At 46.8% G+C, this 16694-nt stretch overlaps 1 protein-coding gene across 1 annotated transcript in view; it reads left to right on the forward strand.

Annotated features, from left to right (window-relative positions):
- LOC147659215 (centrosomal protein of 135 kDa-like) overlaps nucleotides 1-16694 on the forward strand; it is a 548924-nt gene that overhangs the window by 260364 nt on the left and 271866 nt on the right. Inside the window, exon 10 of the mRNA XM_086951883.1 lies at nucleotides 10602-10717. Coding sequence (XP_086808009.1) covers nucleotides 10602-10717 — 116 coding nt within the window. The remainder of the gene's footprint in view (nucleotides 1-10601; nucleotides 10718-16694) is intronic.

The raw sequence follows: 16694 nt of genomic DNA on the forward strand, positions 1-16694 counted from the left end.
TTACAATACCAGCAGCTCAGACCTTTGCAAAAGCAACACCTATTACATTACAGAGCGCAGTGTCCGTGAAGTGGGTGCCGTGCTCATTGTTTAAGGGAAAAAAGGGGAAAAAAAAGAAAGAGCGTGGTGGCCCTGAAGCGGACGTCGCACTCATTACTAAAGTTACAGAAAAAAGAAAATGAAACTGAGCAAGGTGTCCCTGAAGCAGTCGCTGCACTCAGTATTAAAGTTAAAAAAAGAACATTTGAAACCGAGCTCGGTGTCCCTGAAGCGGGCGCCCGTTCAGTATTAAATTAAAAATAAATAAATAGAGCACAGCGTCCCTAAAGCAGGCGTTGCGCTCAGCATACATATACAAAAAAAGCAGCCGCCATTGTTCCAATCAGTGTCCATTATCAAAATAGTGCTCATCCGCTAGATAAAGCTGACTGTGTAACAAGCCAAGTAAAAGTTCCAGTCCTTATTTGCGGTAACAAATGGAGTCAAGGCTGTACTAAGGAGGGACTAACAAGCCTCATAATGAATGTGAAGCCAGCCTTTATGAAGAACAATGACATAAAGCCAATGACAAGTATGGGCAGAGAGTGGGTGGGTCTGCTAGTACATACCCTAATACAGCATGCCTCGCAGAGCGAGCAGTGCATGCGCGCTGCTGCTAGGCTCGACCCAATGACTGGGTCCTTCTGTAATGCAACTGGTGCTCATGTAAAGCGCTCCGATACCTTGGGGTCTAGTTCGCGCTATATATAACTGCAAAAAAACGACAGCCCCCTCTGAGGGCATTATCTCAAGTTGTTAAGGCGTGACTATATTTGTCTTGTTTCTGAAAATGATGTTTGCAGGTTTATCAATAGCACTGAAGTAGAGTCAGTCGCAGAAATCAAACACTGGACACCTTACGAAGACATAAATTGCAACCTTCAAAGTCTGTGTACAGAACGTAACTTAGAGGGAGACAGGATCCTGGAGGTGCTGAGTGAGTAGCACAGGACATGGTTGCCTTGGGTCGATGCTGCAGCAAACCAACGAGAGAGGCGTCCTCTCAAGTGGTGGACTCCAGCTCAGACACAGCTTCTGAACATTTTTAAAGTGATACCACATGCAGTAAAATACACGTGTCTACAGATAACATAATCTGAAGTAAGGAGAGCAGACAGCTGTTCTCCTTATACAGCTCGCCCCCTCTTGTGACATCAAATTGTTACCACCCACTACCTCATGGTCCTCTTCAGCCTACCCCACCTCCGGTCATTGAAATGAATGGAGTTCTGATAACTCCTGCTTGGACCACTTCCGAAGTGCCTGAAAAACAATGGTATCAAAGGTATTATAATTCCGCACATCCTCCTGTATTATGTCACTGTAGCTTGTGCCTGCAGGTTGAAGAAGATCTCACCCAGCAGGACACCTTCAAAGTTCATCACAGTTTGTCTAAGAAAAATAATGTAGATTCAGCACACTTTATCACTGAGCAGCAAGCAGTAACAGCTTGCATGACTCACAGGGGGGTCTCGTGGGGGGGCCATTTAAAATAAAAATTAGTTAACTTTTAATTAACTGTTAATTAGCCAACAGTTAACTTACTGTCGCTGCCCCAATCCTGCGCCGCCTTTGCTCCTTTCCTGCTCTCCTGCCTCCAGCAGGAACAGGAAGCAGGCAGCCTCTCTCCCTTCCCCTAAGCCATTCACAACGCTGCAATGGCAACGTTGTGATTGGTTGGGACGCCGACCAGCCAGGCGCCTATGGGGAGGCTATTTTCTCCATGTAGGCTGCATGCAGCCAACATGGAGAAAAGGCAGAGTGAGCATGACTGGTTTGGTCGGCCAAACAGTCAGTTCCCTCAGCAGTGGGCAAGCCAATCCTCACCTGCCCTAGAGCAGTCCCGCCCAACCGCCTGCCCCAACCAAACACTTCTTCTTTCTCGCAGTGCGAGAAGCTGAAACATAAAATGGTAGTTTTACCATTTTATGTTTCTGCTTATCGCACTGCGAGAAAGCAGTGGGGCGACGCTCCTCCGACCTAGTGGAGGAGTCGCCCCTGGCAGCAAATGATCATCATTTGTCATCTATTTGGAATTTTTCTCTTCCTGCCTCTCTCTTCAAGGTGGTAGGGCCATACCACTCACACCCATTACCACCAGCCTTCCCTGGGGCATGCCTTGCCAGCATAAGCTATTGTTTTTTTAAAAAAAAGCTTTGAAATGGGCTTAGGGCACCACCCATTACTTACTAATACTTGCCATTGGTTGGCCTCAGTGTTACTTTCTCTTCCTTGCTTTTTACTGGTCTTGTCACCTGCTCCCTGCCAGCTGCTCACCTCCTCCTGCATTCTTCCATTGTCTTCAGTCCCTGCTGTGGAGCATAGACCTATTACAGCTTCCTGCTTGCAGCCTGTGTCCTTCCAGTGGCCGCATGTTACTCCAGGTAGTTTTATTTTACTCTGTGCGATTCACTCTATACATAGATGGTGGTTTAGCAACTTTAACAACAAAAAAAAGTGCTACGATCCAGTCAACGCTGGACGTGTCATAGCGCTTTTAATTTTTTTAACTTAAAACAATATTGTACTGCAGCTCTCGATGTTGTACAATATGTAAACAAAACAGTGAAAACATCAACAGAGCTTGCATAGGAGAAACCTACTGACTATGTCAATGCTTATTTAATTAGGTGCTAAAGTTCACTTTTCATTTTTTTAATGTTATTTTTAGTCAGCAATACGACAACAAAATTGTTACTTATGTTACAGCCTTCAAGAGTTACTGGTAATTGGCTACAATGTTAGATATTATGAGTGTGAGAGAGCAATAATAATAGAGAGAGATCAACATAATATACTTTACATTATACCTTGTGCTAGATTATTGGCAGTTACACTTACAGGTAGTGTATATATATTGAAAATACAAAGCATAGAGATATTGCATTGTGCCATCCACACCAGTAGGTGCACAGTTCGTGAAGCATATTTCTATACAGTAAAGCAGGAACTTGAGTCTGAGTTTCATAATTACTGGCCTTCTCCCGCCGATGAACCCTCCGATTTATACATTATGCGTCATCTGATCTTTCACCACTATTTAGGTGTTTTTGTTGGGCATGTAGCCAAGTAGGTCTGAAATGGTCTGCTGATCATCCGGGGCCTGAATTTGAGAGGAATCTGGAAGCTGTAATTCTCAGAAGCATCATGGCAAAATACTAACTCCTTGTGCAAATCATCTGGCATAGGTAGCCTACCCATTGCCAATATTATAGCTACAGGTGCTTTAGCTAATAGTAGAGCAACTGAAGTGAGCTTCATTACTGTAGGTGACATGTCTTTGACATACCCCAGCAATGCAGTTAGCAAGGTCATTCATATGTCTATTATCTTGCTTATGTCCATGAATATCTTGTCCCAGTAGTCCATTTTAGTCCGTGCAGTGCCATGCAATATGTATGAAATCTGTGTCTGTTGCATGATATCTCATGCATTCGGAGTTAACTTTGAGCCCGTATCTGCATAACCTAGCGGGAGTATCATAGTATCTTTGTATATTTAAAGTGTATCAACCCGTGTCTGTTAGTGAGTGAGATGCTTTTTATCGACGAGCAGCAATATAACCATTGGTCATCTGTTATGTTTCATTGTAAACCTGCAATCCAGTCTAGGAAGCTTTTCAAAGCTTGGGAGCTGTTGCCCCGGGGAAGTGCATACATGTGCATAATAATGATTTTGGAATTAGGAGCTTGAATTACATATATAAGCATACCAAGCTCATAGGCGCCATCAGTGTGTCACCTTATATGTCTTTAAGAGCATGTTGTATTCTGTACTATGAAAAAATATCTAGAGCGGTGAGATCTTTACCCCACTCCTCAAGTTGATTGAGTGGAGTTAAGCTGGAGGAAGCTGGAGTCTGCAAACATATCGCTCTGTAGCTGTCGGCAGAAGTTCACTTTGTATCTAAATCCAATGTATTTGGCCCTATATGTAATTTCTTGTGTAGGAAAATTCATATTTGCAACCTAGATCTATATCTCTGTGCATTTTGGAATTCATAGGCCCCTTCTTCCAAGCCATACAGTCACACAAAAACAAACAAAAGCATAAAATACCAATCCAAATCACAATCATCCTACCCAAACAGTCATGTGCATAAATAAGAAACAGTGTTTTTCAACATTTAACCATCTGGTCCTATACCCTTTGAATGAAGCTCATCATACAACACAAAGTGATACTGGCGTTTTTGTGTAGGATTCAAAATTGTGTTAGTATGTTACCCAAAGTTATTTAATAAGTTACCTCTTCCAGTCTTTGCTGTGAGTGGTACATTCTCTATTGTTAGTTCAAATAACAATGGCCAGAGGAATCTTTATCTGCCACAATCCTCTCAAGGGAGCGTAAAACTTTTCTTCCTTACAATCAATCAATCAATCACGGCATTTGTAAAGCGCGCTACTCACCCGGGAGGGTCTCAAGGCGCTGGGGGAGAGGGGTATGTTACTGCTCGAACAGCCAGGTCTTGAGCTGCTTCCTGAAGGAGAGATGGTCTTGGGTTCATCGAAGGTGGGTGGGGAGGGAGTTCCAAGTCTTGGCTGCCAGGTAGGAGAACGATCTTCCTCCGGCGGTGGCTCTGCGGATGGGTGGTACGGTGGCAAGTGCATGGCTGGTCGATCGTAGCTGGCGGGTGGGCGTGTAGAAGGTCATGCGGCCGTTGAGGTACTTGGTGCCCAGGTCGTCGAGAGCCTTGTGTGCGTGGGTGAGGAGTCTGCACGTGAATCTCTTGCTGACGGGGAGCCAGTGCAGGTCTCTCAGGTGTCCAGTGATGTGGCTGTGTCGGGGGATGTCCAGGATGAGTCGTGCGGAGGCGTTCTGGATGCGTTGGAGTCTTTTTTGAAGTTTGGCGTGGTTCCGGCGTAGAGGGTGTTCCCGTAGTCCAGTCGGCTGGTGACGAGTGCCTGGGTGACGGTCTTCCTGGTTTCAGTGGGGATCCATCTGAAGATCTTGCGGAGCATGCGCAGGGTGTTGAAGCACGAGGATGAGACGGCGTTGACTTGCCTGGTCATTGACAGGGAGGAGTCCAGGATGAAGCCCAGGTTGCGTTTGTGGTCCGTTGGTTTGGGAGCGGTGCCCAGGGCCGGGGGCCACCAGGAGTCGTCCCAGGCAGAGGGGTATGATCCCAGGATGAGGACTTCTGTCTTGTCTGAGTTCAGTTTAAGGCGGCTGTTCCTCATCCAGTCGGCGACGTCTTTCATCCCTTCGTGTAGGTTGGCTCTGGCGGTGGTGGGGTCGTTGGTGAGGGAGAGGATGAGCTGGGTGGCGTCGGCGTAGGAGATGATGTTGAGGTTGTGTTGGCGTGCGATGGCTGCGAGGGGGCTCATGTACACATTGAAGAGGGTGGGGCTGAGTGATGAGCCTTGTGGTACGCCGCAGATGACTTTGGTGGCCTCGGATCTGAACGGAGGGAGGCGGACTCTCTGGGTTCTTCTGGTGAGGAACGAGATGATCCACTCCAGCGCTTTCTCTCGGATTCCGATGTTGCTGAGGCGCTTCACTAGGGTGCGGTGGCAGACAGTGTCGAACGCCGCAGAGAGGTCCAGGAGGATGAGGGCCGCTGTTTCCCCGTTGTCGATCAGGGTTCTGATGTCATCGGTGGCTGCGATTAGGGCGGTCTCGGTGCTGTGGTTGGCCCGAAATCCGGACTGCGAGGGGTCGAGGGATCCGTTCCTCTCGAGGAAGGCGGCAAGCTGTTTGTTGACGGTCTTCTCGATGACTTTGGCCGGAAAAGGAAGTAGCGAGATGGGACGGTAGTTCTTGAGGTCGGTGGGGTCCGCCGTTGGTTTCTTCAGGAGGGCGGTCAGCTCGGCGTGCTTCCAGCTCTCCAGGAAGGTGGCGGTGTGGAAGGAGGAGTTGATGGTGTCTCCGAGATGGGGTGCGATGATGGCATCGGCTTTGTTGAAGACGTGGTGTGAGCACGGGTCGGTTGGTGATCCGGAGTGGATGGAGTTCATCGTGCGGGTGGTGTCTTCGGTGCTGATCGGGGTCCAGTTGCAGATGGTGGTGGTGGCGGGCGTTGGTTCGGTGGTAGGGTACGTGGTCTGTGCGTCGAAGCAGTTGTGTATGTCGGCGATCTTGCGTTGGAAGAACGAGGCGAGTGAGTTGCAGAGGTCTTGCGAGGGAGTGATGTCGTTGTTTCCGGCGCTGGGGTTGGAGAACTCTTTGACGATGCTGAAGAGTTCCTTGCTGTCGTAGGCGTTGTTGTCCAGTCATTCTTTGAGTGCCGTCTTCTTGGTGGCGCGGATCAGCTGATGGTGTTTGCGGGTGGCGTGCTTGAGGGCGGTCCTGTTGTCTGTGGTCTGGTCGAGCCGCCAGGCTTTCTCGATGGTGCGGCAGTTCTTCTTGGATTCCTTGAGTTCGTCGGTGAACCAGGGGGTTTTCTTGCTGCCGGGTCTGCTGGGAGGGTTCTTTAGTGGTGCGAGGTCATCGGCGCAGGCGGTTCAGCCACTTGGTGAGGTTGCTGGCTGCTTCGTTGGGGTCCGTTGTGCTGGTGGGACTGTTCTGGCTGAGGGAGGCGGTGAGCTGCTCGGCGGTGATCTTGCTCCAGCTTCGACGGGGGACCTGTTGCGGGTGGTGGTGGGTGGTAGTTCTTCTGAAGCTGAAGTGGACGCAGCTGTGGTCGGTCCAGTGGAGTCCGTGGCATGGCTGAAGGAGATGTGCTTCCTGGATGAGAAGACGGGATCAAGCGTGTGGCCGGCATAGTGGGTGGGGGTGTTCACCAGTTGCTTGAGTCCGAGGTTGGCGAGGTTGTCCAGCAGGGGGGTGGTGTTTCTGTCGTTGTTGTTCTCCAGGTGGAAGTTGAGGTCCCCTAGGAGGATGTAGTCGGCGGAGGGAAGGGTGTGCGGGCTGATGAAGTCTGTGATGTCTTCGTTGAATTGTGTGCGTGGTCCCGGTGGTCTGTAGATGAGGGTGCCTCGGAGGGTGGTCTTGGGGTCAGTGTGTATCTGGAAGTGCAGGTGTTCGGCGGCGGTGAAGGTATCGTCGGAGTTAGTCGAGATGCAGATGGTGTTCTTGTGTACGATGGCGATGCCTCCTCCCATCTGGTTGACGCGATCCTTCCGGGTGATCTTGTATCCGTCCGGGATGGCGATGTCGGGCGCTGAGGAGGCGTTCATCCAGGTTTTGGTGAGGAAGGCGACGTCAGGTGCTGTCGCGTCGAGCAGGTCCCAGAGTTCCACGACGTGCCTGTGGACGGAGCGGGTGTTGAGCAGGATGCACTTCAGGTGGTTGCTGCTGGTGCTGGACTTGGCGGGGGCGGTGCAGGTTCGGTAGCAGGTGAATCGGCAGGCTTGGCAGGCGAAGGGTCCGTGGGTGCGTCTCGGGGTGGCTCGGTAGCAGGCGGGGTTCCGGTCGGCATTGAGTGCGTTGAGAGTGGCGGCGTTGTAGGTCTGTTGTGTAGTCTTGCATTGGCGGTGAGGACCAGGGGTCCTGGCGCTGGGCGCGGTCCAGGCGCGGACGGGCGCAGCCTTTGGCGCGCCTTCAGCGCACAATCGGCGCGCCCGCTGCGCTCCCGCGCGGCGACCTCCATAAATTGCGAAGTGGGAGGGAGGAGCAGCTGGGAGGCGGGAGCGGGGTGGCCAATTGGCGGGTTACACTGAGAAAAGGGGGCGGGGCCACAGGGGAGCAGCGGCGGGAAGCGGGGACGGCAAAAATGCGGCGGTAAAAGGATACTGGGGTGGCACAAATACCAGGGGCACAGTGGCACAACAGATAAGGGGCACAGGCACAGAAGGCACAACAGTTAACAAATAGTTACACACAGTAGAATGCAGATACGGGCACAAACCGGCAGATAGCTGGCAGAACGGCGATGTAGGCCCACGGCTGTGCGAGGCAGTAGCAGGGGGGTCAAGGGTCCCGGCAGTCATGGAGGGAGCTGCGCGGTGTGTGGAGCGACCGGCCCTGCAGGCAGGGGCAAAGGTCACCCTTTACGAACTGTCACATCAAAAATTCAATTGTTCGGTACGGTCCCTCCCTCATGTTCATTTATAATGATAAATTTGGCTTCATCACATTAAACCCACTGTATCTGTAATGGTGAACTGTACGAATGTCTGGGTATGATTTTGGCCTTGTAAACAGCTGTGATCCGTGCAGGTAACAGCGGTGGAGCTCATGGGGGGGGCAATGGGGGGGAGTTCGAGGGACAACGCAGCGGGAAAATTAATTATTTATTTAATTTCACCTCTGCATCGTCCCTCGAAATCCCCCCACTGCTCTTACCTGCATGGACCGCGGCTGCTTGTAAATTACCCATGGTAGTGTCTACCTTAACATCATTTTCTTCAATAAATCAAAATGAAATAAGTCGGGTACGAAATTAATGCTCCAAGAATCCTTAGCAATCCTCAAATTGAAAAATAAAGCTCAAATCCCATTTTTCATTCTCCTCTTACGAGTGCTTGATCAAATAATTTTCTTTTCTCACCATTTTTCATCAACTTACAAATTCTACAAGGCAGTTCACCACTTCTCTATACTATGACTATTACTCCTCTGTAGTCTTCAATCCCCAGCATGATAGGTTTAGAATGAGACAAACGTGCCTATTGTAAGGAAATATAAGTTTATGGTGGATTGTTTTCAGTGTTTTAAGTTTTACAGTGGCGGATTAGATGGTTTTGTTGACCTGTGAAGCAAGGGAGAAGCTAACGTTAAAAGTGACTTCCATGTCTGCTTTACATGTGGGGTAGAGGCTTTTAAAATATTGGCTACTGGAGATTAAAGAGGCAGAGTTATTAGGCAAGAGGCTGGTCTGTTGAGGAGGAGCCTATTGTTTCACATTTATGAGTTAATGGAGTTGGATGAGCAATGTGGATGCTGGTATTGTGAACCTAGAATTTTATTTCCTTATCTTTCTCATACTTTTGAAATTCAATTTAAAGATTAGTGTTAGGTCAACCAGAGGTTTCCTGAAGATATCAAAAAGGAATGGCTCCTTCGAGAACTCTGCAGGTATACAAAGACAATCCCTTCCATGTGTAATGTTTTTAACAAGTTCTCATTAGCACAAATGCCGATGCTTATGTGAAGTGATAAGCAAGACTGACAATCTCCAAGTATAAAGGATTTTCCAGATGTTTTGGGAATTGAAAAGGAAATAATTGTTTTGTGGTCATGGGTGGAATGAGGGTGTTACAGAAGGGCTTCAAGTTGGAAGTGCGCTGTGTGTTCACACAGTTTTCCTTTAGCTGAGCTTAACTCTAGTGGCATTAAGGCTATGCTTGATGGCTCTCAAGGATATGAATGAATTGCTATTGGCCTTTGGGTGAGAATGAGAATTTCAGAATGAATTGTGATAAAGGTTGTCAAACAGATGTCCCAACACCAGTGAAAGGCAAAGAAGGCATATTCTAATAGTGTTACATTTGATTTAACTTCGTCAGCTATGATGTTTGCAAAGCAAGAATGGACAGTCATAAACCCAGAATAACTCACTCTCCGCCAGTAACATAGGGCTTTGTAATATCCTTGCATTATGCTTGTATGCAACAGGTAAAACTCTCTTAGGCCAGACTCATTAAATATAAGTTTTCTTGGGACCCACAATATTAATATGTAAATTATTGGACATTATTTAATTCTAAGTTAGTGTGCGGTGTAAACCTTCCCTAATGATTGCATGGCTGTGTTGATACCGTCCAGTATAACTAACACAGTATTGAGGAAAGGTGAGAATCTCACTTACTTATTCAGGTAGGCCATTATGAATGTTTTCTTTTTATTTATTAGTAGTTTTTATAGAGTCCTAGGTATTGAATTGAAATGAAATTGCATTTATGTAGCGCTTACCACCCTTGACTTCAAAGCACTATGTCTCGAGTGTCTGTGTTTTACAGAGCTATGAAGTTTGAATCGAGTTGCTGTAGGAGGACACAATCTAATACCCTTCAGCTGCTAACTCCTAGATGTGAAATGTAGTTGACATTGAGCCTGAAGCATTCGCGTTTCAGGTCTCTCCTGGAGCAAATGTGGTTTGATTCTGCCCCAAGGTAGGCCTACATGGTAACGGGTGTGCCATCACAGTGATCCATCAGATCTCCCAGGAATGGCATTGTTGCCCACTTTTTGATGGAACTTTGCAGTAGTCCTCAGAAAAAAAGCAGCTAAGCTAGACATCAGCCCGTTGCATGTGTACATGTAATCATCTCACGCATGTTGACAGCAGCACACAATGAAGCCCATGTGAGTTGACTTAAAGTGATGGGTTACCATTACTCAACCGTGCCCATGCAACAAGCCACCATTTCCAACGTGAACTACATCCAAGCAGAGATAAGGAAAGGCTGGAAGAAAGTACATTTGGTCTGCAAGAAGCAAGCTTTTGGCTATAAAAAAGGCTTGCAAGACACCAAGGTGACCCTTTACCCATCTCAGAATTTACCCAAGGCGTGCACTTCGCCATCGATCCCACAAACTTCCAACTCCCTTAGGGTAATTCTCAACCACTAAGGAGCTCCTTGGCAGATTTTTAAGTGAGTGACTTACCCCTTCAACATTGTCATGGCAACACTTTGTTTTCCTGTGGTATAGTTGGGTAATGTTAAATGTTTTTGCAGGTCACTGAATGACGAGACAGAACATACACTGCAAGATACTCAGTGTCGCCTCACAATGAAGCAAAATGATTTGAAAATGGCCCAAGAAAAAATTGGAAGGATGGAAGATAAAATTGGTGAGTAATGAATATGAAACTGAAGAATTTAGCTATAAAACTGGAGAATGTAATTATTTTCAAACCTCCTAAATAGTTGCATGCTGAAAAGTCACCAGGTAATGGTCAGTCATTTAGAGAGAAGGATGATAAACAAGCATTTGCAATGCAAAAGGTCTCCCATTTACACAAGTTTGAGCTAGTGGCATTGTAAATGACAATACCTTTTATTTATGTTTTGTTATTTAAAACATAAATAGAAGGCATTGTCATTTACAATGCCAAGAGCTCCAGCTTGAGTAAATGTGAGACCTATTGCATTGCAAATGATTTTCTTTTCTCGCTCTTTCGGCCCCGGTTGTTCCTCCCTTACTTCCCTCGGGCTGTCATGGGGCGCTTTGAAACTCACAGAAAGATCTAATCACCAATAAACGGTGGTCGTGATAACACGAGATTGTGACCAGGCCTCTTTTGCACCTTAACACCATTAGCCGAGATGTACTTATGTAACTGAAAGCAGCCCAAAGGCACTTGTTTAGTGTTGGAAACAACATGTCTTAAAGAGATTAGCGTTGTTTTGTCTCTGGCCTTAAACTGACTGAGGCTCAAATTACACCCAACAATGACGCTGATGCTGAAAACAAAGCAACACCTTCACGGCTGAAGGAAATAAGGCGGGAAATAACAAAAAAGACACTGTGTTTTAGTCTCTTGTGCAATTTCTTTTAGTCGTTGTGATGTACACTTAACTAACAGAGCATATACATTATATTTACACCAAATGCGCCGAACACCACGTTTGTGTCTTTTTTGTATGTTTATGTAAACAATCTCTCAAAATAACATGAAAGAAACAAAGATCATGTCTGTGGTATGCTGTTTGATCGGCCACTTACGGCAAAAAATATAATTGCGCTGACCCTCCTGAGAACCCGGCTTTCCTGCCATTTTCAGTCTCAAACATTTCTTTAAAACACATACGGCGCAGGATGAAAGGCTGTCTGCTCTGTGATTGGCCGAAATGATGGTGGATGTCAGGCTTTAGGGCAGGATTATATGGCTCTGTACGTCCGTTAAACCTCAGCCATTACCCCTGGTGAAACCGGGAAGGCAGCAACCTGTGTGGCCTCGGCGGCAACCGCGATGATTCATCTCCGGCGGCGCCTGGAAAAATCTGAGGCGCGGCACCCGCGGGCTGGGTTTGATGACGATCACACTGTTTCTTCCGTATCTAGGGCACGCCGGGCCTCACCTTTGTTACAAACAACAACAAGAAGGCGTGCATATGTTAAGAGCGAGGCCTGGAACGCAGGCGAGAGAGGCGGGCTCTGCTTTGATAGGCAGGAAAGTTCCTTGGAGCCTGCGAGGGTCCAGGAGATGCCCCGCCTCTGTGCCAGGCTCGCGGTGACGTAGCTCGTCCCGAGCGCGGCACCTTGGAGGCAGAGGGGTGTGGGTAGTGGAGAGCCCAGAAGAAAGCAGGGATCCCGGGAGTGCTTGGGTTCCCGGGAGAGAACAGTCAAGGCAAAAGGGTGCACGGGAGGAAGGTCCTCCAACTCCCAGAACGTCCAGTATACAGGGTTGCGACGTTCCAGGAAAAGGGAAGGAGAATTCCAAATAAGAAGGAGAGGAGAGAAATCCAGTGATGCGACGGAGTGATGGAGCCTGTAGCAGCGCAGCGAGAAAAGAACCCGGTGAGTGGGGGGAAGTGGGGGGTGTGCGCGCGTGTGTGTGTAGCTGGGTGTGTGGCTGTGTGTGCGTGTGCTTGTGTGTGTGTAGCTGTGCGTGTGTATGTGTGGCTGTGTTTTGTGTGTGTGTGTGTGTGTGTGTGTGTGTGTGTGTGTGTGTGTGCGTGTGTGATTGTGAGAGGCTGACTTGCTCTCTAACTGAGACAGGAGATGTGCACGGCGGGTGGGTGAACGTGCGCGCACGCATGCTAAAATCGCCGACAGCCCTGCACGTGCCCATCCCCTGTCCCACATTCCCAGCAAGTGGATCACAATGGAGGCTTCGCTGGATGCAGAGCTTCGCGCTGCTTACACCAGCTCGACCTAAAAAAGGATATACATGTTAAAGTGACTCTCTTGCAGACAACTGTGAGCTAAGTAGCAAGTTTGAAATAGTAATTCGCTGGTGAGCTGTGATTACATTTGTGTGCAATTTGATATTCATTTCTTTATAAATCGGTTATTAGATAACATTCATGCTTGTCACATCAGATTGGACCAACAAGTTAGCATTATCACACTCCAAACAGTTTGTATACAGTGCAGTCAGCTTGTTATACCACTTCCAATATTAATTTCTCATCTGTTCCTTTGATTGTTTTGAGTATTAGCTAAATGTTGTGAATGCTGACCATTTAAATTCTTGTGTATTAGATACCATTCTTGATCATGCACAGAGCTCCAGAACCCAGTCGTTTATAATTATTTGAGTTTTTCTATAGGGGGGACAAGCCCGAATAGGTACTGCAGTTGTGAATCATTATATTCATGGGTAGTTCACAAAGGAAGAAATCACATCAAATAAAAACAAAGGATGCCAGGGCAACGGAGTAAAATAACACACCTCTCAGCAGGTGAAAATAGCATGTATTGGAGTTTCCAGGGTATCAAGGTTTTCAGCTTTTGACCTGCACCAGCATAGCTAAGTGTCTGGGTACATGCATAAGAGCTGTGGAATGTTCAAAAAAGTCTGGGTACTCTAATTAGGACGTGGCCTAACGGCCAGAGCTGTCGACCTCGAACCTGGGGAACCGGATTTGAGTCTCGGCAGGGACGCTCAACATCCTGTGATTCTTGGAAAATCACTTACCCATTGCATGCTGCCATCGGCCGTTGGATGACGGCAGCACTACCTCCCTACTGCTGCCATCGGCCAACGGCCAATGCAGCCTCGCCCACTCTTCAGAACGTCCGCACCGCGGCGTAAAAACCACCGCGGTTAAGGCGTTAATCTCCCTGTGCCTTAAAACAATAAATGTGCCCATCTGTAACGCAACTGGTGCTCATGTATAGTGCTCTGATACCTCCGGGCCAAGTCCGCGCTATATAAACCCCAACCCCCCCAAAAAATGGACGCTAAACTACATAAACATAAACCTAATGCTGATTGTGGTTCATTCTGTAGGTGTGGCCCACACAGGAGAGATGGTTAGTTGGTGCCAGGAATGTATTACATTGTGAATGTTGTAGATTAGCCATCGGATACTGCTTCTGTCTCTTAAATAAACTGGGTTACTGTGCAGTTCCAATCCCCTTTTAACCCCTTCCATGCTCATGACGAGCTCAGCTCGTCATGCAGTACACTGGTCGTGTGCTTATGACGAGCTGAGCTCGTCATGAACAATGGAAATCTGAAGCCTTCAGCACCGAGCGGGAATTGCTGTAGCAGTCAAGGTGTTAATGATCACTCTTCTGATTCTCATGAGAGTAATTCTGGTGGCGAATGTGCACCTGCACCAAGCCAGGTTCTTTCTGAGGTACCACTGTGTAATACATACACATATAGGCATCAATATGTACGTATAAAACTAAATATGGGACCATTATTCAAAACCAATTGCATTCAGTCAGTACATCAAATGTTATTGAGTTTGCCTTTATATATTTTGTTACATTAACTATGTAGGTTACCTATTTGCAATCTCTAAGATATGGCTTTACGATTAAAATATTAACCACAAGTCTTCTGGTGCACTGAGTTTCTATTGGTATTTAATGGGAACTATTTGTGCTTCTCACATTATTTTCCTTTTGTCTACTACACTTTTCTTCTCCAACTGTACTAGATAGATGGCTAGATGCAGTGTTGAGAATAGCAGTGTTGATGAGTTTAGAAGCAGTACCAATTCTGCTTGCAGAACATTATGAATGTAACACTGAATTAAGAAAAATGTGACATTTAAATATCTGATACAACAGCGAAAAATAAAAAAGTAGAGCGAGTAGGTTCACAAGTAGTCACATATACCACCACAGTAGCAGTAACATTTGTGAATTTCTTAGCATAACACGTTTCATAAGCATTAACTGTCACGCCACACCGGTATCCATGGATCATTTTCCACCAAGGAATGGTTTAAGTTAGGCATCAAAATTACCAGTTTTGGAAATCCGCTTAGCGAAGTATATGATAAAGCACCCATTATATTCCTAGACCATACAATAAGACCGCCAGACTTGGGGGGGCGCGATGGTGGTGGTCCAGTCACCTCCACATCAGCCGTCCTGCCGCCCCATTACAAGTTGTTCAGTCAGACTGCCCTTCCCAAGCGGTGGCGCGGTGGTTCGGTCCTTAGTGATATGCTGGTGGTGCCACTGATGCAGCACCTTGAATATTAGGAGTTTCAATACCGCCAGCAGTGTCATTGAGGCATTTCCTCCATGAAAAGAATGGCGGTCCTGAAATAAAGGGGGCCCTAAAGGACCACCTGTTGTCCATTTGCATAGGAACGCATGCTGTGCCTCCCCCTGTGTGCATGCACCCCATAGTTCCTGCATGGCATGGACTCTAAAGCCCATGCCGTGCATGAACTGTTTTTGGCGTTTCCATGGGCACAGGGGATTGGTGGTGCAAGAGTGGACCACCGGCGTGGTATTCACTCCTGCACTTCTAAGCTCGTAATCAGGCCCCAAGTGTGTTAGCCTTAGTTATATTAGTGAATTATCACTCTACAAGTGAAGTCCTTTTAAGTTAAGGTACTTTAGATCAGAGATGAAAATCATTGCCTATTCTTAGATAACATCAATTCTATGAGGCATCTAAGAAATTTTGTCAAAATAAAGTTCAATTTTATTTCACATTTTGCATGGATTACAAAGCAATTATAGAATTCCTTGATAAACTTTCATACAACAATCTTGAATCATTTATCGTAAAGTTAGAATGATCTGAGCACTAAAGTAAGAATCCTGTGCATGCCTAGATGACTGCACAGTGACATCAGGCTGCTTACCTCCCACAATAAAGGTCTTTATTGTAACTCTTCCGTACATACCTACACAGGTCCTGATGTCTAGAGCAGACAATTCCCATTAGAGGAAAGCACCCAAGTAGTTGGCAGACTTATACAGGAGAACGTCATTAAAATAACCTATGTGAAGTACATAAAATGTATATCCTTCTGGCTTTGTAGATCCCAACAGAGTTATGTTCACCATAGTGTAGATTAGAAATCCTGGCCTGTGTACCAAACAAGGCATGGACTTTCTTGATGTCACACTGGCTTGTTTGGACTACAATTCATACCAGCACTGCCCAACTTGGAAACAATTATTCAAAGCTTTGATTCCGAGTAGTGGGTTAGGGATTACTCTTATCCAAAATACCTTATCCCGAAAGAACAAAAACAGCAACCAGTTGTATATGCATCAGAAAGTCCTACTGTTTTTTGCATTTCTAATGATGTACTAATTCTGCAGACAGCCATGTAGCCAAAAATATCAAGGCCAGCACATCCTATTGTACTGATCCTTGTAGAAAGAGCTCTCCTAGCAATGTCACCCCCTGGAAAATGCCAGCACTTAAACTCTAACATTTTGTAGATTTTTAAAGGACAGAGGCATCAGGAGGTCTCCATCAAATATCTTATGCCTAAAATCCATCCTCTGGTGGTTAGGTTTTTAACTAATTGCTCATGGATTGGCTTCAAAGCCATTGAGATTTTAATTTTTAGTTTTAATATATATACTAAGGAATGTTTGGGCGGCATTACTTGTATGCCCATCTTGGCGGTCGTGTTTTAATACCGCTCTGTGCAGTCACTCTATCCACTGTAATCCTGGCTCACATCGGTAGAACACCCTGGGAACCTGCCTTTTGGGGTATTGCCTACTGACTGAAGCTGTGGTGGTGAGATTCTGTGGCAATGGAGGCCTCGATTGGTTGATGTGGCCTCCGTGAACTAGATGTAACAGCTGCACGGTGCGGGCCAAAGCAGTTGGCGGTGATGAAAGGTGTAGGTATGGGCCGCTGGAGGCATGCTCAGTGCGGTGGG

This window comes from Lissotriton vulgaris, unplaced genomic scaffold (genome assembly GCF_964263255.1).
Source record: "Lissotriton vulgaris unplaced genomic scaffold, aLisVul1.2 SCAFFOLD_581, whole genome shotgun sequence".
In the NCBI taxonomy this organism is placed as follows: Eukaryota; Metazoa; Chordata; class Amphibia; order Caudata; family Salamandridae; genus Lissotriton; species Lissotriton vulgaris.